This window comes from Tamandua tetradactyla, chromosome 2, assembly GCF_023851605.1.
Source record: "Tamandua tetradactyla isolate mTamTet1 chromosome 2, mTamTet1.pri, whole genome shotgun sequence".
Taxonomy (NCBI): Eukaryota; Metazoa; Chordata; class Mammalia; order Pilosa; family Myrmecophagidae; genus Tamandua; species Tamandua tetradactyla.
In genome coordinates, this window is record NC_135328.1 from 92,467,424 (window position 1) to 92,493,340 (window position 25,917).

The window sequence follows — 25,917 nt, forward strand, 5'->3', positions numbered from 1 at the left end:
GGTGGGAAGACGTACCCTATCAGATTTGGAGGTTTTCATTACAAAGTTATAATAATGAAGAGAGTGTGGTACAGATACTGCAATAAACAAGTGAAATAATGAGCACTATAGAAATTCTGGAAACAGATCCAAACATGTGGACATAGTATATGGCAGGTGGCAGTGTAGATACTATGGGAAGGAAGGATTTGTTAATAAGCGGTGCTGGGACAATTTAATATCCATATGGGAAAAAAATGATACGGACTCCAATCTCACACAATATATCAAAGTCCATTGTGGATGTTACCCAAGACTTTGATGTGAAAGCCAATCTTTTCAAGTTTCTAAATTTATTCAGAAATAAATTTGGCTTGGGGTGGAGAAGAATTTCTTAAACAAGATACACAAAAAAGCATGAACCCATACTGAGAAGATTGACAAATTTAACTATATTAAAATGAAAGATTTCTTCTTTTCAAAAACGTCCCAAACAAGTTTGTAGATAAGCCCTAAACCAATAGTAGTTATATGCCATACCTATGACCAGCGATGAGCTGGTAAGTGTTTAAAAACTAGTTTCTGGGTGGGCAACGGTGGTGGCTCAGTGGCAGAGTTCTTGCCTGTCATGCCAGAGACCTGGGTTCAGTTCCCGGTGCCTGCCTATGTAAAATAATAAAAATAACAAAATTTTTAAAAAGTTTAAAAACTAGCTTCCTAGCAGTGGGGGGATGACAGCCATGATTTGTAGGACTTGGTGATTTCTACGATGTACATATTCCCCCTATAGCCTATTTCAAGCTACCAACATGATGTCGCTAAATACAGAATGAGACACACAATCATACTTGAGATAGTGTGAGGCAGCTCCAGCACATCACTGCACAGTACAACCCTAAAGCATCTGTCTCTAGGTAAAGAACCCTTTCTGTATTTCAGTAATTAAGCAACAAACAACGCCATAGAAAAAAAGGGCAAAAGGCACAAGGAGTCATTTTGTAGAAGAAGAAATATGAATGGAGAATAAAAATATGAAGATTCTCCATCTTATAAGTGATCATATAAACATAAATTAAGATTGTAATGATAAATTATGTTATCCCTTACAGTAGGTTAAAATTAAGAAGTACTACTATTAAGTATTTTCAAAGACATAGATCAAGGGGAACTCTTAAACAATACAGGTGAAAGTATAAACTGATACAATCGCTTTGGAACACAATTTTGCATTATCTTTTTTTTTAAATGCAATTTCATTGAAATAGTCACACACCATACAATCCATCTGAAGTACATAATCAATGGCTCATAGTATCATCACATAGTTGTTCCTTCACTACCATGATCAATTTTAGAACATTTGCATTACTCCAGAAAAAGGAACAAAAAAGAAAACCCAAAACATCTCATATCCTTTATCCTCCCCTATAATTGACTCCTAGTATTTGCTACAGTTGATGAAAGAATATTAAGAGATTACTGTAAACTATAGTCCATAGTTTGCAACAGGTGCATTTCCCCCATATACCCCTCTATTAACACCTTGTAATAGTGTCGTATACTTGTCCTAGTTCATGAAAGAACATTTTAATATTTGTACAATCACAGTCATCATCCACCACAAGATTTACTGGGTTATACATTCCCATGTTTTAACCTTCAGCTCTCTTTTTTGGTGATATACGTGACTCTGAATTTCTTTCTACCACATTCACCCACAATCCAGCACTGTAACATGCTACTATACCTCTATCCATTTCCAACATTTAAGTTGACCTACTTAAAAATACTGTACATATTAAGCAACAACTCCCCATTCTCTAGCCTCATTCTACATCCTATAACCCATATTCTAGATTTTATGTCTATGAATTTACATATTATAATTAGTTCATGTTAGTGAGATCACGCAATATTTGTCTTGTGTCTGACTTATTTTACTTAATATAATGTCCTCAAGGTTCATCCATGTTTGACATGCTTTAAGTCTTCATTCCTTCTTACTGCTAGAAAATAGTACATTATATATATATACCACATTTTGTATTTTCATTTATCTGTTGATGGACACTTGGGTTGTTTCCATCTTTGGGCAGTTGTGAATAATGCTATTATGAACACCAGTGTGACAATGTCTGCTTGTGTCCCTGCTTTCAGTTCTTCTGGGTATATACCAAGTAGGGAGATTGCCAGGTTATACGGCAACTCCATACTTAGCATTCTGAGGAACTGCCAAACTGTCCTCCACAGTAGCTATACCATATTACATTCCCACCAGCAGTGAATAAGTGTTCCTCTAACTCCAAACCTCTCCATTTCTTGTAGTTTACTGTTTACTAGCACCCATTTCATTAGGTGTGAAATGATTTCTCATCATGGTTTTGATTTGCATTTCCCTAATAGCTAGTGAAGCTGAGTATCTTTTCATGTGGCATTATCTTTTAAAGCTGAATATTTGCATTCCCTAAAGCCCAGCAATAAGTACTCTCAGGAACATATTTTAGAGGAACTCTTGTATAACTGCACTAGAAAACACATGTGAAAAAGTGTTCAGAGTAGCATTTTGCAATAGTAAAACAAACACATCCCAAATTTATCAGTTGGCATTTGTTCAGAGAAGCAGAAGCACTAAGAGAAATAGATATAAGGGATTTTTATAGGGATTTGGCTGTACGCAATCGTGGGAGTTGGTTATGCTGCTTACTTTAGACTCTTGTTTCTGTGTCTAGTGCTGGAGCCCAAAGTCTAGAGAAGAGGTAGAGAGGATGTGAAGTGGGAGAAGCAAGGACACATTGGAGCCCATAAGGATGGAGTGCAATCTGCACTGGTCTATCACTACCTCCAAACCTGCAGTTTCAATGAGGGAGCTGCCCTGGAGGGAAAGCTAGTGCCATTCATCATGGAGTTAAACATACACCTGACCATGATTGGCAGAAGTCCTGGAAGGAAATGGAGGAATTGTGGACCCTGCGCTAACTGTGTGATGATAAAGAAATATGGCTTCTCTTTCACATCCACCTTCCAAATCAAGCACAAAATGTCTCTTATGGTTCATACTAACGTGGAACTCTGCAGAGAAGGAATCTGGGAAGGGTAGTTCCATCTAAGTTAAGTTGACATAGTATAAATCCACAATCTACCTGTTTAGATCCAACCTGGCATCCTCATTTAACCATAGTTAAAGTCCACAAAAAAGACAATACCAAAACCAGACTTTTGCTTAACATAATGTAATTACCCCTTGTGTTAGTTAGATTCAGTTGTCAACTTGGCCAGGTGAGCATACCTAGTCTTGTTGCTGCCGACATAAGCCTCAGCTCATTTGTTGCTAATTACATCTGCAGTCGGCTAGGAGGCGTGTCTGCTGCAACAAGTGACGTTTGCCTTAATTGGCTGGTGCTTAAATGAGAGATCGCAACGTAGCACAGCTAAGTAGCTCGCCATTCCTCATCTCAGCACTAGCAGCTCAGCCCAGGCCTTTGGAGATGCAGAAAGTCACCCCGGGGAAAGTTGTTGGAACCCAGGGGCCTGGAGAGAAGACCAGCAGAGACCATCCTGTGCCTTCCACATAAGAAAGAACCTCAGTGGAAAGTTAGCTGCCTTTCCTCTTAAGAACCAATGAAATAAATCCCCTTTTATTAAAAGCCAATCTGTCTCTGGTGTGTTGCATTCCGGCAGCTAGCAAACTAGAACACCCCTCATCAATGAAAACACACCAACCTTGTTCCCAAAAGAAGATCTAAGTTTTTTTTACCCAGTTTTGGGATATTCATTCTTCATTTAGTTAACATTCACCCTTTGATATAATGTAATTGAAATACTTAGATAAAAAGTTAACTTCTATTAACCCAACTTTGTTTTATTGTTATTTTTTTTTTTGCAGTGCATAGGCCAGAAATTGAGCCTGGGGCTCCCACTTGGCAGGCAAGCATTCTACCGCTGAATCACCTTTGCACCCAATACATTTTGTTTTAGATTGTTGGGAAATAGAAGAGGAGAAGAGAAAAAATTAGCTGATATGTGTACAAATATATTCATATAAAATAGAGATTCTTATATTATAGCCCTCCTTTCTGTAAGTGATCACATGTTATAGTTGACATTTATCGTTTTCTTCTACTACCACCCTTTCCATATTCCTTTGCCCTCAGAAAATACCTCAGCTGGTCATGGATTCTTGCCTGGTAGTGTAACTCTGTGATGTTCATTCCTGAAGGGTCTGTGCCATTAACAGCATTTCCTATATTAGGTTGTTGTTTTTCATTAATCACAGGACGTGGGAATGCTAATAGGCACCCCAAGAGATCACCTGCATTCCAGACATTCCCCCCATTGTGTAGTTAGCACCCAGTTTCTCTTTTATAGGTTCAATCAACACTGCCAGTACAATCTCCTCATTCTTTATCTATTGACTCACTAACATGAGGAGCATAAAATAGCCAGGTGGCAGTCTCAAATTCCAGTTCAGTGAAATCATTGCTCTGTGCCCCGGAGGAAGCATTCTTCCCTTGGGAACTGAAACTTCTAGACCAGCAGAGCCCAAAGTTGAGAGACAGAAAGCAAAACCTTCACCCATTTCCATCCCTTGATTCCTGGACCAGTGAATTCTGACTATGGGAGAAACAGCACCCAGAAAACCATCACTGATGAGAGGGGTCATACCTGGAGGACATTGCCTCTGTCCCACAAAATATTGCCACTCAGCTGGTATGTACCTGAATCTTCAAAAGGCCATTCCACCATGCTATCCGGCTGACTGCTTCAGGATAATGGAGACCTGGTAACAACAATGAATTCCACGAGGCAATTCCATGACATACTTTTTTTGCTTTGCAATGAGTTCCTTGCTTGGGAGCGAGACATATGCACATATGCATTAAAAGATGTGTATAAGAATGCTCATGTGATGCTAATGTTCTGGAAAATGATCATGATGATGAATATGCAACTATGTGATGATATTGTGAATTGCTGAGTGTATGTGTTGGGAATGTTTGTGTTTCTTATAATTTTTTTTTAATTAATAAAAAATTTAAAAAAAAAAGGAATGTTCATGGTAGCCCTCTGCATTATAGCAAAGAAATGGAAATAACCTAAATATTCATCAGTGGGAGAACTGATAAATAAATTGTGGTCTAGTCATACAATGGAATATTAAATAGCAATGAAAATTGGTGTACTGTAACTGCATGCAAAATTATTAGTGTATACTACCAACAAAGTTTGAGTAAAAAAAGCAAAGTACAAGAGAATATGTACAGGATAGTTCCACTTATATATGTATAAAAAAGCACAAAGGCAGAAGTGAGGTAGGTACTCCAGCCCATGTTCTGTTTGCCAAGCAGTGATCACCTGGTACAGGGTTGCATCCAATCCAAAGAAGGGAACACTTTTCCTAATTTGCACAAAGTCTATATGATGTTGATGTAAAGGTATTGGTAATGTTTTAATCCTTGTATTTGGTGATAGGTTCATGATTTTTCTCATTTTGCCATCCCAGTTTAATTACCCACATTTGTTTCCCTAGAGTCAGTCACTGTTAACAGTTGCTGTGTGTCCTTCCAGAGATATTCAATGCATTGCAAACATAGATATATACATGTTTATTCCTTTGTTAAAAAAACACATAAATAGGAACAGCCTATAATATTGTACTGGACCTTTTCCCTACGTAACAGTATATTTTAGAATTGCTCTATATCCGCCTGTGTAAATGCACCTTGTATTTCTTTTTTTTTTAATGTCAGCTTATGTATGTCTATACAATGTCTACTAATAGGACATTTTGGTCATTTCCCATCTTTCGCTGTTATGAACAATGCTTCAGTGAGTATTCTTATACCGGCATTTTTGCTCACATGTATAATTTTGTGCATAGGATAAATTTGCAGGCGTGGAATTGCTGGCTCAGATTGTTCTTAAAAGCCATTACACCAATTTACACTGTTATACAGGGAAGGCTCATTTTCCTCATAGACAAACTAGACTTTTTTCGTTATTAGAGAAATTGTGTGTTTGCAGAACAATCATGCATACAATACAGGATTCCCATATACCACCCTATTATTAGCAACTTGCATTGGTATGGAACATTTTTTACCAACTGACGAAAGCACATTTTTTTTTTTTTAATTTTTTTATTAATCAAAAAAAAGAAAAGAAATTAACACAACATTTAGAAATCATTCCGTTCTACACATGCACTCAGTAATTCTTAGTATCATCACATAGATGTATGATCATCATTTCTTAGTACATTTGCATTGATTTAGGAAAAGAACTAGCAAAACAGCAGAAAAAGATATAGAATGTTAATATAGAGAAGAGAATTAAAATAATAATACTAATAATATATATATATAAAAAGGAAAAAGAAAAAAACAAAAACAAAAGATACAAACACACAAACAAACAAACAAAAAACCATATTTCAGGTGCAGCTTCATTCAGTGTTCCAACCTAGTTACATTACACTTAGGTATTATTGTGCTGTCCATTTTTGAGTTTTTGTATCTAGTCCTGTTGCACAGTCTGTATCCCTTCAGCTCCAATTACCCATTATCTTACCCTGTTTCTAACTCCTGCTGGTCTCTGTTACCAATGATATAGTCCAAGCTGATTCTCGAATGTCAGTTCACATCAGTGGGACCATACAGTATTTGTCCTTTAGTTTTTGGCTAGACTCACTCAGCATAATGTTCTCTAGGTCCATCTATGTTATTACATGCTTCATAAGTTTAGTCTGTCTTAAAGCTGCATAATATTCCATCGTAGGTATACGCCACAGTTTGTTTAGCCACTCGTCTGTTGATGGGCATTTTGGCTGTTTCCATCTCTTTGAAGTTGTAGATAATGCTGCTATAAACACTGGTGTGCAAATGTCCGTCTGTGTCTTTGCCCTTAAGTCCTTTGAGTAGATACCTAGCAGTGGTATTGCTGGGTCGTAATCCATTCTGCCATTCTATGTCTTTTGATTGGGAAATTCAGTCCATTAACTTTCAGTGTTATTACTGTTTGGATAATATTTTCCTCTACCATTTTGGCTTTTGTATTATATATATCATATCTGATTTTCCTTCTTTCTACACTTTACTCCATACCTCTCTCTTCTGTCTTTTCGTATCTGACTCTAGTGCTCCCTTTAGTATTTCTTGCAGAGCTGGTCTCTTGGTCACAAATTCTCTCAGTGACTTTTTGTCTATAAATGTTTTAATTTCTCCTTCATTTTTGAAGGACAATTTTGCTGGATATAGGAGTCTTGGTTGGCAGTTTTTCTCTTTTAGTGATTTAAATATATCATCCCACTGTCTTCTAGCTTCCATGGTTTCTGCTGAGAAATCTACACATAGTCTTATTGGGTTTCCCTTGTATGTGACAGATTGTTTTTCTCTTGCTGCTTTCAAGATCCTCTCTTTCTCTTTGACCTCTGACATTCTAACTAGTAAATGTCTTGGAGAACGCCTATTTGGGTCTATTCTCTTTGGGGTGCGCTGCACTTCTTGGATCTGTATATTTAGGTCTTTCATAAGAGTTGGGAAATTTTCAGTGATAATTTCTTCCATTAGTTTTTCTCCTCCTTTTCCCTTCTCTTCTCCTTCTGGGACACCCACAACACGTATATTTGTGCGCTTCATATTGTCATTCAGTTCCCTGATTCCCTGCTCAAGTTTTTCCATTCTTTTCCCTATAGTTTCTGTTTCTTTTTGGAATTCAGTTGTTCCATCCTCCAGTTCACTAATTGTAGCTTCTGTCTCTTTAGATCTACCATTGTAGGTATCCATTGTTTTTTCCATTTTTTCTTCTTTGTCCTTCACTCCCACAAGTTCTGTGATTTGTTTTTTCAGATTTTCTATTTCTTCTTTTTGTTCAGCCCATATCTTCTTCATGTCCTCCCTCAATTTATTGATTTGGTTTTTGAAGAGTTTTTCCATTTCTGTTCGTATATTCAGCATTAGTTGTCTCAGCTCCTGTATCTCATTTGAACTATTGGTTTGTTCCTTTGATTGGGCCATATCTTCAATTTTCCGAGCGTCATCCATTATTTTCTGCTGGTGTCTGGGCATTTGATCAGATCTCCCTGGGTGTGGGACCCAGCTGGTTGAAAGGTTTTTCTGTGGAATCTCTGGGCTCTGTTTTTCTTTTCCTGCCCAGTAGGTGGCGCTCGTGGCGGTCGTTTGTCTGCGGGGCAGTCGGCCCGGGAAACCGCGCGTGGAGGCGGGGGTCGCTGGCCGTGGCTTGGGGGAGTGCCGGTCCAAATTGCCCAGCTGGCCCGAGACGCCAAGCGTGACGGGAGGGCCCCGCTATCCAATGTTCCCAGTCAGACCGGGGAGCCACTTGCGTGGAGGGGACCCCAGACGCCAGCCACCCCAGCCGGGAAAACGTGCATCCCTCGGGTATCTCACAGCAGTGGATTCTCCCTACCCGTTCAGCCGTTCCAGAATGGGGTACGCTGTCTTTTTTGGTCTCTGTCGTGACTCCGGGAGCTGTTTTGTATTGTTTCTGTTTCTTTAGTTGCTTTTCTGGAGGAGGAACTAAGACCCGCGCGTCTTACTAAGCCGCCATCTTCTCCGGAAGTCCCGAAAGCACATTTTTATAATTGTACTATTAACTATAGTCCGTGGTCTAATTTAGGGTTCACTGTGTAGTGCAGTTCCATGGAATTTTTTTTTAAATTTTATTCTGTTATCATTTTTTATAGCCTAACATTTCCCCTTTTGGCCACATTCAGATATATCCAGTGTTGTTAATTACATTCACAATGTGGTGCGACCATCATGACCCTTCATTACCAAAACATTTCCGTTGTTCCAAATAGGAACCTTGTACATTTTAAGTCTTAACTTCCCATTCCGTATTCCATCGGGGTAGATTCTGACTGTGAGTTTGCTTATCCTAATTCCTTCAACTTAACAACAAAAAAGACAAACAGCCAAATTAAAAGATGGGCAAAATACTTGAATAGACATCTTTCCAAAGAAGATATACAAATGGCCAGAAAGGACATGAAAAGATACTAACCATCCTAGAAATGCAAATCAAAATCTCAATAACCATTTTATACCCATTGAATGGCTGCGGTTTAAAAAAATGAGAAATCGCAAGTGTTGGAGAGGATATGGAGAAACGGGAATGCTCATTCATTGCTGGTGGCAATGTAAAATGGTACAGCTGCTGTGAAAGACAGCTTGGTGGCCCTCAGAAAATTAAGCACCGAATTACCTTGTAACCCAGCAATCCCACTATAAGGTATATACCCCAAAGAATTGAAAGCAGGGACATGAAGAGATATTTGCACACCAATATTCACAGTGGCATTATTCACAATTGTCACAAGATGGAAGCAACCCAAGTGTTCATCAACTGACAAAGAGATAAAAATGTGACATATACATACAATGGAATAGCATTCAGCCGTATAAGGGAATGAAGTACTGATACATGCAACAACATGAATGAATCTTGAAGACAGAAATACTAGACTTTTTTTTATTGCTGTCAATATGACAAGTAAAAAAATAATACTGTATCATTGCATTCATTTTCAATTAAGAAAGAAAACGAAAGTTATTTTTTAAATCTTCAGGGATTTAAAGGAGGAAGAAACATCTGTTTGGGAATAGGGGGCAGGGGAATATTTGGAGATAATAGCCTTTAATGTGGGCTTGGAAAAATTGAGATAGAGGCAGGGGGCAAAGAACTCTAGATAGAGAGTGCAACATGAGCCACGGTGCAGAGGGAGGAAGTTGTTTTACAAGTGACCTAGTTTGTTTAAAGCAGAAAGTGAGCACATCCTGGGTAGTGAAAGAAGTGTATCTAGTGGGCAACAAGGAATCAGGAAAGTGGGCTCCCAGCCCTGGCTGCTCATTACAATCCCTGGGGAGCTTAAAAAAAAATACCAGTGCGATGTCCAAGGCCCTCTCAAAACCAATTAAATTAGAATCTCCAAGAAGGACTTATTAAAACTCCCCAGGGGATACTATTTTGCAGCCAGGGTTGAGATCCACTGCATTAAGAACATTTGATTCATCAGAGCTATGGAAGTATAACAAAAAAATCAAATGGAAATGATAGAAATAAAAATGTTTAAGATGAAAATTAGAAAAAAAATACAAGCAGGTGAATGACAAACTCAAAAGTGGGCTTTTGGAAGATTTACAGGCCTAGATTACATGCCATTTACCTCTAAATTTATTTAACAGTTTGAAACATTTTTAAAAGATCATAATTTTTTAGTTCAACATTGAATTTAAGTACATTTCCACTATGGTTTGCTGTTGCTGTTGTTTAATAACAAGCAGCAGATATTCTATGTCCTCAAATAATTATTTTTACTTTTTAGGGGACAGGATCATTCACCAAGCAGGTACAGTGAAAACTGTCCACACCCCTGTGATTTAAGGCCTGGCTGCCCAGAATTCGCCTACAAGGAGACTGGGCTCAGAACTCAATTGAGGCATCGCCTGGACACTAGGTGGAGCCATGGATTGTCATTAGATGAAAAACTTGCGCTTCAAAGAAATTTGGTAGAATTTGAGAGGGGAAGAGATTAAGAAACCAGATAGTTAAATCCCTTGTGTTGTTTTATTTTTCAATTTCTTTTTCATTCAATTTCTTTTTTTACATGTGAAAAATTATTATTTTTAGAATGTCGTATATTCATTTAGTTCTACATTTACAAGATGGAAAAAAAAAAGGATGTTGTCTGTGTGTCTTCCAGATCCACTTTCCACCCTTCGTAGAGCTGGGAGAGGCTCATCTCTAAGGATGCATGACAGTTTCCTCTGCACTCTGGCTTCTGGTAGGATTTGGCCACTGGACAGCATTGGCAAGAGGTTCGAGGGCAGGAGGAGAATGCAGTCTGGGTATTTATTTTCCCAGCTCCTTCCCTGCTGGGCTACAGGTCACCAGTGGCTGGCTTCATCTTCAGAAGCTACAGCTTCTGTCCAGGGTCCTCTTATATACCTACAGCTTTCTCTGGGTTCAGGTAACTACCTATTCCCTTTGTTCCTTAGAGCTACGGGTAATAATGATCTCCCCCTGTAGCTAATCCAGGGGTGCATGGTCACACCGTGTTGAGTTCTTTAGCTCTGTCAACACTTTGGTAAATGATTATTTCTCCTCCATTATGCCTTTGGAGTATGCCATGTATTTTCCTGCTGCGATCCTAACTGACAGTTTCCCTCTTTACTTCCCTGTTCCTCACCCACCTATTTCTCCTCTGGTAGCAACCGATTCTATAGGATTCCTCTATTTGTGCACACACAAGCACAAAGGGATATAAATATACCTTCACCCTCCTTTACTCAAATAGCAGCACACTGTATCCCAGTTCTGCACCATTACTTTTTCCCAGAACACTATATCCTGGAGATAGCTCCATAGTATCCTCATTCCTTTTTATGGCTGCATTATATTCCAATTTATCGGTATACAGTCTTTTTTTAAAAATGTTTATCCAGTGTCCTATCAGTGGAACTTTTTGTTTCCAGTCATTTCCTATTACAAATGTTGACAAAATGAATAACTTTGTATGTAGGTCATTTCTTCATATTTTCTGTATGAGAAAAATGAAACTGAAAGAGAGAAAGCAACTTACATAAGACTAATTCTTGGCAGAGGCAGACATCAGAGTCACCGGTCTATAGGCACACTGATTGTGTGCCTATTCAGTCCCCTGCACAGTGAGAGCTGAATCTTGCTGAAGGAGCCCCCCACAAAAATATACTGCCCATTTCCTCTCTTCCTAAATTTCCATCTTATTCATTCATTTACAGCATAGCCATTATAAGCATGGACTTTGGAGCCATAATGCCAGGTTGTATTTCCTCCTCCATTACTCATTGGCTATATGACCTTGGGCAAGTCACTTAGCCTCTCAGGTTCCGTTTCCTCTTCTGTAAAATGATTCCTACCTCCCATTGTTGCTGAGAGCTATGGGTGCTTGGACCGTGCCTGGCGCATATTAAGAGCCATATGTTAAGTTATTATCATTCTTTTGGCTTCCCCTATTATCATTCCAACATGAATGAGCTTGTGTTTCAACAAAAGTTCTTGTTTAATGCAAGTGAGATTAACAGATCACTTCTTGAGAACAGATGTAGATGAAAAGAGATGGGCAGGAAATTAGAGACCTGGGTATACTGGATTAAGACCTAAAAGAGAAGAGAGTTTCTGAAGACAACCATGCCAACTTCACAATTTTATTTTGGTTTTCTGGTTCCCATGTGCTTAAAATGGTGGGACTCAGAAATCTGTCCTCCCAGGATGTCTTTCAGTTACTAAACCATAATCACTGGCCACAAGCCCTCCACAATCTTCCACCCTTTCCGATGAAACTAACCCTATCTTCCTCTCACATTTTTCACATCATATTCAGGTGGGCAAATGAAAAATTCTTAGAATCATCCTTGGCTCTTCCCTTGCATCCTCCATATCAAATGACCAATTCCTGCCAATTATTTCTCCATAATAGTTTTCGATCTTATCCCTACCTTGGTCTCTCCATGTCCTCAGGCCCCAGAAAAATGATATTATTTCTGTTGGGCCATTGCAGAACCCTGGTCAGTCTTTTGCCCCCCTCAGCCTCTCCCTTCCATCTACAAATATGTATTGAATAACTAGTATTTTCCAGGCCTTGTGCTGGACGCAGAGAATGCAAAACTGAAACAGACAGAAGGATCGTAAATCTAACTGTAACCTTAACCTAACTTTAACCTCACCCTAATCTCGGATTCATTAAATTTTTAATCAGAGAGAGAGAGTTACACAAACTATTGGTTCAGGATAACTGGGATCGTGTTTTCTGCTCCTGTGAAACAAACAAAAAAAGTGATTAAAAACCCAGGCTTTATTGTCTTAGAGGTCAGTGCTTCCTAGCTTCAGGGATGTGGTTTCCACTTTTGTTTTGGAAAGTCTCTAGGAGGGTGAGAACTGGACTTTTGGAGGGAAAGAGAAAAGGAAGTAACCTAACTCTGAGGAGAGGGAGAATGCCTGAGACTAACAAGGTAAGGAATTGGGAGGAACACATTTGCAGGAAGTTCAGTCAGAGTTGGGAATCGGATCACTGCCTTGTACCTGACTCCTAAAAGGATGAGACCTCTGGCGGCGAGAGATACAGATATCTGGGCTGACCTGGTCTGACTGTGCTGGCCCAAAGGGCACTGTCAAGAATTCCCGTGATCAAAAGAGAGGACCTTTGGGGAACATCTCTACAGCCTGCAGGGGACACAGCACCCAACAGATGCCACAGAACCAGCCAACAATGGATCGAGACTGAAGTCAAGGCCCTCTTCCATTTTCATGGCACTATCAAAACCCTGGGATCCTAGAAGGATGCATTAGGGGATGTTTTTGTAAAGCGATAAAAAAGGCACTTACTCCATGGATCATTTCTAGAAGGCAGACAGGCTAGTTCATTTCTTTTCTATTCTTTCTTTTCCTTTAAATAAAATAAGACAAAAAAGAAATTATTATTTTTAAAAAGCCACAAATTAGTTGTATTATCATGAGCATGTCACATAGCCTTGTGTCTCAATTGCCTTATCTGTAAAACATGGTGGTGGTGGTGGGGTGACATTTAACTTCCTTTCTAGCTCTGCTACCCCAAGGTTTTTTTTTAAATTTTTTATTGATTAAAAAAAAATTACAAGAAACACAAACATTTCCAACACATACACTCAGCAATTCACAATATCATCACATAGTTGCATATTCATTGTCATGATACCCCAAGGTTTTATGTTGTCTCATCCAAAGAACAGAATTATTAATACAATGACTTCAGTGTTTCTTTCTTTGCTTTCATTACGTTGGTCACACTCCCAGCTGAGAAATGAAAGCTCATGAGGTATAGCAGAGTTTGTATACTTTCCTTAAACTCCTCCTGAAGATGACATGCGCAGTGATGCTGGAGCCAGAAGTTGCTCTGTTACAGGCATGTGACCTAACTCTGTCTTAGGCAGATCATGTGAAACAGACACGCAGAAGACCTCACCTATGGCTGGAGGCAGTGGAGGAAGGAGGAAGGAAACCCCTTCAGCTAAAAGATTCTTTTTGCTAAATGAACAGGAAAATCCCCCCTTCTTCCCTGTAGTGATACAGACAGAGTGTTAGTCTCTATCATGCCCCTGCAGATGCAGAGTGAGCAAACAGCAAGCTTCTCCTATGGACCTTGGAAAAGGGAATTGTTAGACTATGCAGTTTTTTTTAAATTTGACATTCATTACTCAAGTATTCATATTGGGGGAGGTAGGTACTTTGGAGGAATCAATGAAATGCTTCAACTGGGGAAACCAACTGATAGATGAGACAAGCATGTATAGAGGCTAAAGGCATGGACTCCTGGAGACAGACTGTTGAGTTCCTATCATGGCTTTGCCTTCACTAGCTGTGAGGCTTTGGGTGACTTACTCTCTGTGCCTCATGTGTCAAATGGGGATGATATGAAACACAATGAGTTAAATATATAAAGCATGTAAAATAGTACCCAATGCATGATAAGAACTTTGGGTTAGTTGCTGTCATTTTGTTTGTTTGTTTTTTTTTTTACAGCCAAGCCACACATTCTTGTGTGCATAAGTCAAGCTTCAGAACTTGGCTTCAAAGCAATTCCATATCGTACGGTAAGAAATTCAGCAGCCTTCTGTGTGGTCATCAAGAAAAGTTAGATCACTTCATATTTCTCTTAAGAACCAGCTAAAGAAGCCAAATAGTGAGGTTATATAAGAAGGAAAAGTGTTATGGGCAGTCAGAAGGAATGCCTTATAATGTCTTACCACTGACATCAGAAGAGATCACTATTTGCTTGAAAAATAATATTCTGGGGTTTCTCTAACTTTCCTAAAAAAAGTTGTACATGTGCCAAGCAGTAACTGAGAAGATGCTTTCAGCATTCCTTGAAAACAAGTGTATCAAATACCTTTTCAGTGCACATGGCTCAGTGGTAGAATTCTTGCCTGCCATGCTGGAGACCTGTGTTCGATTCCCAGTCCATGTACTTCCCAAAAAACAAACAAACAAATAAAAATTCAAATGGGCGGGCCACGGTGGCTCAGCAGGCAAGAATGCTTGCCTGCCATGCCAGAGGACCCAGGTTTGATTTCCGGTGCCTGCCCATGTAAAAAAAAAAAAAAAAGAAAAGAAAATTCAACAAATGGTGCTACAATAGCAGGATACTCACATGGAAAATAATGAAATGTGACCCTGCCATACAGCATACAAAAACAAACAAACAAGCAAACAAAACTCTTTTCTGCTTGTTTGAAGAAATAAGAATGCAGCAGATCATGAAATTGGAACCCTCACCCATTGAAAGTGATTATAGATATTCACGTATTTTCTTAAATTGTGATGTAAGATTTTCAGAATATTTATACACCAGCCCACAGATCCTCAGAACGTTAAGAGTGTTGCCTGCATTTGGTTCACTTACTGAATATGGAAGCATGGCTTTTCCTGTGTTGATTTCCTCTACAGCTTGAAAAGCTACAGTAGGATATTAGTAGTGATAGTGTCCAACTGATGGCATTTGAGCATTCTTTCTTCTTTCTATGCCCTCTAATTTTTAAAAATGAATGCACATTTTTTATAATAGAATTTGTTTTTTAAAATAGTATTTCCTAATTGGGGTATTTTCTTTTTTTAAAAAGGGGGATTTAACTAATTGCTTGCTTTCCAGGAATGATCCAGGGAATATGTACATGAACTCAGCACATTTTTTACTGCCTTACAAAAAATTGCAAGAATTACCCAATTCTTGACTTCAGTAGAACCCCAATAGATTCTTGGGAGGTTATCAGTGTTGAGTTTCATTTTGGTGATGTGTCAGAAAAAAACTTATCTCTTTTCTTTAGTAAAGTGACTCTGTATCACCCTGATCATAGGGAGATACCAGAAAAGTAGACTGAAAGTCCTTTAGATAAAAAGGTCCAATAGGTAATAGTAGATACAAAGTGCTCTGACAGCTTTCTGATTGCTACTGTGGTAGCAAATGGAAATTTGGAGATCTTATCGTACTTTCTTTTCTGTGTGTGTTTGAATGTGTTTTGGGGCATATGTGTTAGGTTTTGTTTTGTTTTGAATAGCATTTTATCCTGAAGTCACATGAAAATGTACCGTGTTCAAGATTCTCAGTTCCCTCACTGCATAACCACAATCGCATCTTCAGTAGCTAGCCCTAATAAAAGCAAGACAGTGATGTAAGAAGATGAAGTCCAGGTTTGGTTTTTGCAAGGTATCAGTACGTTTCTCAGAGGAATCTCTTTCACGTTCCCAAAATGCAATTCTGGATATTTTGGCTGAGGATTATTATTACTTAGTACTTCCTTATTTTATCACCATTACCAACAACTGTAAACTCCCTGCAAACCCAGTACTTACTGTGTTTCACAGAGTATCACACAGTCCCAGGGAGATAAAAGAGGTTTAAGTCTTGGTCCCCACTTTTGGGAACATACAGTATCGTCAGAGAAACACTCACATAGAAACAACTGAGGAACTCTTTCAAAGTAGTTCAAATAAGCACTCCTTTAAGATTGTTTCAAGGCCCTTCTCCATCTGGGCTGTTGTTTCTCAAAAAAAAAAAAAAACAAGAACCTTAGTGCAATCCAACAGATTCTCTGTTTGGGGTCAGAATTCAGCACCTTAGTGTAATTTCATGGTTTTGTCATTACTGTCTCTTCTTGTCCTAAGGATGCATTTGCTATCGAAACTGCTGTTCTCAGTAGCCCCCTTCATTTTCCCCTAGATCTGATCAGACATGATAATTTGGTGTTGCTCCTGGGCAGCCCATCTCTTTGCTGGCTCTGATAAAAGTCATCTGAAGATGTTCACTGTAGCCTTTGCCTTCATTTCACTGACAGCTATTATAATTTTTTGAGCAAAATTGGGCTTTGGGGACCCTGACTTTTCAGCAGCACATGAATGTATCCCACATCTCTTGCTTACAGGTTAGTTGATTGACCTTTAGGGCCATACGAAATTATTTTCTGTGTCTTCCTCTCAGGAGCTCCCCATTTTCTTCTTTCATCATTCATTCATTCAACAGACATTTCATTGAACACTTAATTGTGAGAGGCACTCTGCTAGGAGACGGGAACACAAAGATGAACGAGGCTTGATTCCTTCCTCAAGAAATTCATCTCTGGCAGAAAAGAAAAACAGGCTAGCTCATGGGGCACCTTTGTCATGAATTAAAAAACCTCATCCCTTCCTCTCAGTGGAGGTAGCCCTGTACCAAGGCTCAGGCTCGGCAAGTAGTCTAGTCTCTAGACTCTAGGTCTTTGCTATTCTGAGCGTGCAGTTCCACAGGACAGCGTTGGCAAGGCCTGGGAACTTGTTAGAAATGCAGAATCTTGGGCCCCACCCAGGGCCTACTGAATCAGAACCTTCATTTTTGTAAGATGCTCAGTTTGTTGAAGTCTTCGTAGCACTGGTTTAGGAGAGAGCTAATGAGAACCAAGGACTTGCTTGGAAGGTGTATTCAAGTTGTATTCTCTAGATGTTGCTTACACTCTATTTCCCTTTGTTTTCACTCCCATCAGCAGACTTACCTTTAGGATGCCTCAGTGATACCAACTATAGTTTGCGGTTATGGAAGACAGACACATGAAGAATCTAACCTGCTCATAACCACCAGTTAATTAAGAGAGGAAGGGAGACAGTGTAGACGCCTCTGCTTTCCTTTTCCTTTTTTCTCTGGAGTCCTTCCTCTCACCCTCCAGGCCCGCTTATCCTGAATCTCCACTCAGGAGGTATAGAACTAGTGCAGCAGTCTCTAAGGTTGGGAGGATGGAATGGTCAAAACGCCTTCAGCCGGGAGGTAGTGTCAGAGTCTCGCTCTGGGGCAGCTGGAAGAGAGGGAAACAACCCTGAAAAAAAAGCCTAGAAGAAAGGAGGATGAAGGACTGTCCACTCTGCCCAGCCCTGCTTCACCCTCATCTCTTCTGCTTGTCCCTTCTGCCCATTCATTCATCCAACCATCCAATTATTCAAGATTTTGCCAGGTATGGATATCGGCATTTTCCTACTAACCGCATATTTTCACATCTTTCAAGAGATTCTTGCCTTTCCTCAAGCCTCTAAAAGCACCTAATTAATACTAAATCTTCTCCCTCTCCAGCCCTAGGCAGCTCGTCAGAACAGTAGGATTTGAAGCCGGGAGGCTCTGACCTTCTCATTCTTTTCTCTTCCCTGTGGATGTGGGCTTCACTGACTTTTCCGCCAAGGAAAATTCTTAAGGGAAAAAAATACCCAGGCTCAAGTGAGGCTACTGAACTGGTTGAACTTCATTTTTGGACTTAACGGAAGGCCTGGCTCTGGTTTTGGTTAGTCTCTGAACTCAGAGCTGGGGTGTGTCCTACTGGACGTGGTGTAATTTCCCTCAAAAGAAGGAAGATTAAGTAAGAGAGTAAGTTTTGAGGTACATTAGGAGGTCCTTGAAGGGGAAAGCAAAAGAGAAATAATGCTGTTTCCCCAAACTATTTCTGGGAAATCAGCACAGAAAACACTTAAGGTTGTAATTTTTTTTATCAGTCTGTGATAGAAAATCATGTAGCCACAAAACATAGAGAGGAAAGGTGTAGAAGTTGGTATGACAGTGTCTGTTTTGGTTTTTAAGTCAAATTCTACAATATGACTACAAAAAAAAAATCCAATTTAAATGCCTACCACAAGTTGGTAGCATTGCTTACGTATTCTTCTACCTTTTCCCCGCAGGTATTCAGTTCCTCTAAAAGTGAGGATGTAGGTCAGAAAAGAGGAAAAGCAGGGGAAGAAACACGCAAATATCTGGGTCCTTCCTTCTGCCACCACAGGCATCCTTAATCTTTGAGATAATGGCCTTATAAAAAATAAATCTTACTCAGAGTCACACAGCAATCATCAGAAAGAAAATATAATGTAGATCCTCTAATCTGTCTTCCCAGAAAGTCTGCAGTAATTAAAGACTGCTTCATGCGGTCCTGTTGGTTGCTTGCTTTAGAAAAAAAAAGAAAAGACAAGAGTAAAGAGAACAGGGAAAGAAGAATTTGTAATTAATCATTAGATAGAGATCACATTTAGAATTTTCTCCTTTCAAGCTTCCTCAGGTATCTTTTGAACAAATCTACGCACTTCCTACAGATTTCAGGATGAACAGAAAAGTAAGGAAAGAAGGGAAATTACAAAATAAGTAGGAAAGGTAGTGGTGATGGTAGTTCATTATTGGGAGTGTAATTAAGAGTGCTGTAGTGTGTTGGTGAAGGTGATGGAAAGGGGAAGTATAAGGTCGTGTCTGTTACTAGAAGGAAAGTTAGAAGATAAAACATGGGAGCATATAACAGGGCGAACCCTGTTGTGGGTAATGGGCTGTGGTTAATAGTACAAATATAAGAATATTTTTTCATGAATTAAAACAAATATATGACACTATTACATGGTGTGTTGGTTTGAAAGAATTTATGTACCCCAGAAAAGCCATGTTTTAATCCTAACCAATCTTGTGGGAGCAACAGTTTCTTCTAAACCCTATTCAGCACTGTAGGTTGGAAACTTGATTAAGTTACCTCCACGGAGACGAGAATTAATCAATTGTAGGTATTAAAGTTGATTAGATGGAGACGTGTCTCCACCCATTCTATGTGGGTCTTGATTAGTTTACTGGAATCCTATAAAAGAGGAGACATTGTGGAGAGAGTTCTTTTCTGAGAATGAGAAGAGAGCCACAGAGCCACAACAGAATGATGAGAGAAACACAGAGACCACCCACCAGCGACTTTTGATGATGAAGGAGGAGAAAACCCCCAGGGAGCTTCATGAAGGAAGGGGCCTGGAGAGGAAGCTGGTTGATGTCGCCATGTTTGCCACGCGCCTTTCCAGTTGAGAGAGAAACCCTGAACTTCACCGGCCTTCTTGAACCAAGGTATCTTTCCCTGGATGCCTTAACTTGGACATTTTTATAGACTTGCTTAATTGGGACATTTCCCCCACCTTAGAACTGTAAACTAACAACTTAATAAATAAATGTACCGTTTCTGGTACATTGCATTCTGGCAGCTAGCAAACTAGAACACATGGTATTAATAATAGGGTGATATGTGGGAAAATACACCTAACGTAAACTATGGACTACAGTTAACAGTAACATTTTATATTTTAATATTTATATATTTTAATACCCTTTCACCAGTTGTAGCAAAGGTACCACAGTAATGCAGAGTGTCAACAGTTGGGGAGTATATGGAAATGCATTTTTTACATGACTTTTCCGTAAACCTACAACCTCTCTAATTGAAAAAATAACAATACTTTAAAAACATTATGTCATTATGTTAAGTGAAAGAAACCAGACCCAAAGTACTATATATTGTATGATTTCATTTACACAAAATGTAAGTATAAATAAATTTATAGAAACAGAATTAAATTAGTGGTTATGTAAGGCTGGGGAAGGATAGAAGGACCGAGAGGTGACTGCTAATGTTTTTTCCTTTTCGTAATAATGAAAATATTCTAAAATTGATTGTGATGATGAATGCATAACTTTGTGACAATACTGAAAGCCATGCTTATATAGTTTGGATGGATTATATGGTGTGTGACTATATCTCAGTAAAACAGCTTAAAAATAAGTTGCAAAGGGGATACGAACACAGATGTGCATTTATATGTAAACATGATTTTGGATGGGAGTGGCAGTAGCCTTTTTTAAGCTTAAACTGTTGGGCTTATGTGTATAAGACAACTTGCATTTGCACCCACAGATCTGTATTAACATTCTGGTCACTGGCTGAGTTCTCCAAGACAGACAAATGTGGCCCCTCCCCTCCTATCGCCCAAGAAAGTTTAGCCAGGTTCGCCCAGCTTCGCAGAAACCACCTCTCACCATTTCTTTTTCCTCTGTGGCAGCTTCCTAAGTGGAGAGGAAATGTCTGAACCCCTGCAGCTCAGATTCCAATGACAGTGAGAGGCCAGTCTCCACCAACAGACCTCTATTTATGTTTGCTTGGGAATAGCATGTACTTCTCCCATTACATTGTTCTTTTTCGTTATGTTTTGCTTAGACTGATCCTAAAATACATTTTCCTTTATGGTGTGATACGAAGAACTCTGGAGTTAGACAAACCTGGATTTGGACCCCAGGACAATTATCTACTTACCGGTTGTATCGCTTGAGACATAACACTCTCAGCTCCAGTTACTCGACAGTAAAATAGGGATAATCCCACTTATTTTACCATGTTGTTGTAAGGGTTAAATGAAATAATTCACACAGGGCGTCCTGTGCAGTAGCATAGTAGGCTTCCATACTTGCTAATTTTTTCTTCATTTTCACTTGGACAACAGGGCCCAAGAGGAAGATTGGGGGAAAGGTGGATGGTAGATTCGGAAGAGAGGATTGAAAGGAAATAGCCAGGGGTTGGCATTTCATTGTCCCTTCAAGTCAGATAGTTCATTTGTACCCTAGCTTGCAAAGTAACTTGCATTTCTGATATTATCTGAATTAACAGGAGAGTGAGCTACCTTGGCTCAATGCCCTGAAAACTGTGCTCAGTGTCTTGCATTGTGGGACAGTGGCCAGCTGCTTTAGTGAGGGTCATTTGAGGCAGCCACAGCACATCTGTGAACAAGAGGTGTTCACATTTCTCCTGCCTTCAAGGCGTCACATGGTCACTTTAATGCCCAAATAACTTGAGCCTCAGCCCCTGTATGATTGCAGGAAGGTCAACCTTTGATCAGCCTCTCCTCTCCAAGGATTTCTAGGAATCCCCATGGAATTCTTACTTCAGCCAACCACACTGGTATCTCAGTGGTCGTCCATCTCCCAATTCCCCACAACAAAGATCAGACTGTAACATTTAACACAATTTTCCAGAAGGAGATCTGGGAATAACCGAAAGAAATAACAATGCAGAAAAGTATCAAACTGGGCCCCCTCGAACTTTCTTTGCTTTCACCCCAAGGAAGGGGTATCACCTCCTCAGCCACCAACCTGCTCCTCATGGCAGGGCTCACCTTTCCCACAGCCAAAAGGAATCAGTTAGCCACAATCCCCTTCTCAGCACCCCCAGAAGCACAGTCTCAGGATTTCAGCTCCACTCACAACGCTTTCACATATTCAGTTCCTTTTATGGAGGTGCCTTGCATAGTGAATGTAGCAGATGTTCAATAAATATTTGTTGAATGAATGAATGGTCTCAATCTTCCCATTTGAGATTAAGATCTTGGCTTTACATTGATGCGATTTAAAAAAAAGCTTATTAAGATTTTTTTCCCTGAAATAGTCAACTCTCAAACATAAATTTGAAATTTCCCTTCTAGATAAATTTTTTAAAAATCCTAGAATCTTAGAAATAGCAGCTTCTCGCTGTCAACTTGCCCCAGCTTCCTAATTCTAGCAGTTAAGATTTCATCAGGTTCTTTTTTATTCTCAGCTTCAGCACTAAGAGCGTATTTCTTGGGAATCACATGATTTTCACTTCTGCAGGCAGGCTGACTGAGCAGATTCTGTTATCTCACAATACAGTTTTTAAAACAAATTATTATTGTAGTATATATCTAATCATTCATTAAGCTCCAGCTATATGGCTATATCCCAACTGTGCAAGGTGCTTCAGTACATTTTCTTCCATCCTTTCAACATTGCTGCATGGTAAGAGTGATTGTTTTATGTAAGGCTGAGATAGTCACTTATCTATGGTTACGTAGCTGGTGAGAAGCCGAGCTGAATTCAACTCAGTCCTGTTCCCATAAGTGTCAAGCCAGGTTAGAAAGGCTCATGGAACACTCAATTAGGGAGCTTTATGAAATCAATCCTCCCTCCCACCTCCCCCTGGGATATTCTGGTATGCCTCCCTAATGGCTGGGAACCCCTGCAGAAGTGAGCCATCACTATTGATGGGAGAGTGTGGTTTTGTCCTCTAGTGCTTTGGGGGTAATAAAAAAGCTGAAAACCACCACAACATGCTAGGAGTGGGCCTGCCTCCCTGGGTGTTTCTCCAGACACGATCAGTCACTGTAGGCAAAGGAGGTGACTCCACCTGGGTGTGTTTTGAGGCCTACTCCTCTTTTCCCTTCCCACACACCTCCCCCATTTATCCATCTGTGTGCACAAACTTTAAATTTTAGGGATCATTTCCTCTAGGCCTCCATGCCTTTCTGGACTTTAAGAAACTGCTCTGTCACATGGGGAGGCACATGAGACATCTGCTAGCCCCTTGCTCCCGGATTTCATTGCTTTCAGCTTCTGGTTCCAGTGGCCTTCTGGCTGAGCTTTAGTCTTTCTCCAAACATCTGAACTTTCTGCGATCTGTGTCAGCTCTTTTAGGGACTCCATAAGCTAATTAGGATCCACCTCAAATGGGTGGGCTTACTTCTCTGTGGAAATAATCTATTCAAAACGATACACATCTCCATGGCAACAAGCTCATCAAAAGGTCCCACCCTAAAACGGGTCTGCCCCGACAGGATAGGATTTAGATTAAAGGCTTTTCTGGGGGTACATAACAGTTTCAAACCAGCACAAAGGTCTTCCGGACCCAGAGCTTTCCCTAGCTATTCCTTCCGCTGGGAGCTCCCACCACACTCAACTCCTTTGCATCTTATGGTCTGTTCCCACTCATCATACAGGTACTTGTGTGTGCCCTGGCTTTGTACACAGTTTTTCCAGCATGTGATGTATTTCTCTAGCTTGCTATCTATTCCTCATGGTGGAGCATACATAATACATGCTTGGTATCCCTCACTACACCTCACACATGCTTATGGGAGTTCAAGCCTCCAAGGCAGAATCTGATAGAATGTAGAGACTAGAAAGCTGCCTTTCCCCTGAAGAGTCCTGAGAGGACAACGATGCTGCTGGGTAAGGCACTCAATCAGCGTGGAGGCTTGGAGCTAGATACCCTAGAAAACATAATCTTAATTCATTCCTGCGGGTGTGAACCCATTGTAAATAGGACCTTTTGATGGGGTTGCTTCAGTTCAGGTGTGACCCACCTCAGTCAGGATGGGCATTACCCCCTTTACTAGAGGGCACAAGGAGAAAGCCACAGACAGAGGGAGCAGCAAGAAGCGGGACGGTCGACAGGAATCTGAAGAGAAAGAAGGCGTTGTCCCGTGACTGAAAATCCAAGGACCAAGTATTGCTGGCAGCCAGCCCCAGAATGCCAGTCTCTGGGGAGAAAGTATCACCTCCACCTCGATTTTGGATTTCTCTGAGCTTCACAGCTGTGAGCCAATAAATTCCTGTTGTTAAGCCAAACCATTGCATGGTATTTGTTTTAGCAACTGAGAAAGTAAAACTTGATGAATAATCAGAAAAGTACAGCTCTGCACATGCCGGGTTTGAACTCTAAGCCTGCCTCTCAGGGGATACAGCTGGAGCTTGTCAAAAAAAAAAAAAGAAAAAGAAAAAGAAATTTCTGGCACTTGTGCATAGAAGCCATTCCTTCCTTCTCTTCATTTTTAGAAAGCTTGTGTTTTAGAAAGAACCCTGTCACTCCCCACCCTTGGATTTTCTGCCTTGGGGGAAAAACGCTCTTGAAGACAACTCCCTAGAGCTCTCACTGGAAAGGACACGCAGCAGCTTGTCCTGTCACATGTGCGTCATATGCTCTGTCACACAGCCCAGTCGTGCGTTGCCTGCAGAGACTGATACAAAGTTTGATTAAGCAGACAGGATGCTGGCAACCCTAGTGCCCTTTCAAACTTTCACTTACTAAACTTTCCTTTTAGTTTTGCTTTAGCTGCCCTTAAAAACACAGGTGAAATTTGCACCTGACAGATGGGGAAGAAACACGGGTTGTACATGACAAAATTTAGCGAAAAATATCATTAATTTAGCATTTGTGTGGCATTTTGATTTTCAGTAGACATACACTGAATTTCCAAAATTTCCAAATACTTCATTTAAAATATTCTAATATTTAAAGATTATTTTTCTGATTAAAATTGTATACACTTAAAAAAAAAAACCCTTTCAAAATATAGAGTAAATGTAAGAAAAACCAAGTTGCCTGTAATCTCATCACCCAAGAAATAGTCATGGTTATCACTATTCTAATTTTAGAGTTGGGAAAGTAAAAGAGCGGATGGAAGGGGGAGAAAGAAGACATATGAGCTTTTAGATTTTCCTCTCAAACATTTTTAAAAGAACTCTGTTGACCAATATTTGGTTTCCTGGTAACATTTATATTGCTGAGAATACCACTGTTATTTCCAAACACCATCATATTAATCATTGAGTTGTACAGACCTCTGCTTTCTATATCACAGAAGACACTTAAGATAATATTCTTCAAAAGTGCTATCATTGAATTACAAAAATACTTGTAAAATAGAGAAGGGGGAGAAATTACCAAAATCTATTGGTATTTAATATACTTTCTCCCAGTCTTTTGTCTCATTCCCTCTTTTTTCTTTAATTAGGAATAATCATAGCAAATATGGAGTTTTGTACCTTGCTTTTTTTTTTCACTAAGTGTATGGCAGAGCTTTTTATTACATATTTGCAATGAACCACTCCACGTCTGTAACTTTTTCTTTTCTTTTGGATTCTTCCCTTAGATTAATTAGACTTCCAGAAGTAGAATTACTTGAACAAAAAATATGGTACATTTTATCAGCCCTGATCTCTAGACAAATAACTTTCCCGAAAGAGTGAACTGATTTATATGGCCACTAACAATTTATGATCCCACCAATTTAACAACGCATTCTGGGGCACTATGTGTTAGAATTTGAGACCCTGGGAAGTTCCCTGATTTGACCAAAAACCTGATTATATTCCTCTTCAATTTCTACAACTCAAAATTCCAGGTATTAGTTGCTTCCTCCGTACTTCTTGCAGCTGTTTTAACATGGAATTCTATTTTTATAGAACAAACAGAACTGAACCCAAAACATGCTGCTCTCTTTAACTTTACTTCTCTCAAGTAAGAGAAGGAGGCTGGCTGTTGAAAACAC

The 25,917-nt window shown here is 39.7% G+C and overlaps 1 protein-coding gene across 1 annotated transcript in view; it reads right to left on the reverse strand.

Annotated features, from left to right (window-relative positions):
- Positions 1–16,952: 16,952 nt before the first annotated feature.
- PDCD1LG2 (programmed cell death 1 ligand 2) overlaps positions 16,953–25,917 on the reverse strand; it is a 66,885-nt gene continuing 57,920 nt past the window's right edge. Inside the window, exon 6 of the mRNA XM_077148258.1 lies at positions 16,953–17,825. Within this exon, the coding sequence (XP_077004373.1) occupies positions 17,776–17,825 (50 nt within the window). The 3' untranslated portion in view covers positions 16,953–17,775. The remainder of the gene's footprint in view (positions 17,826–25,917) is intronic.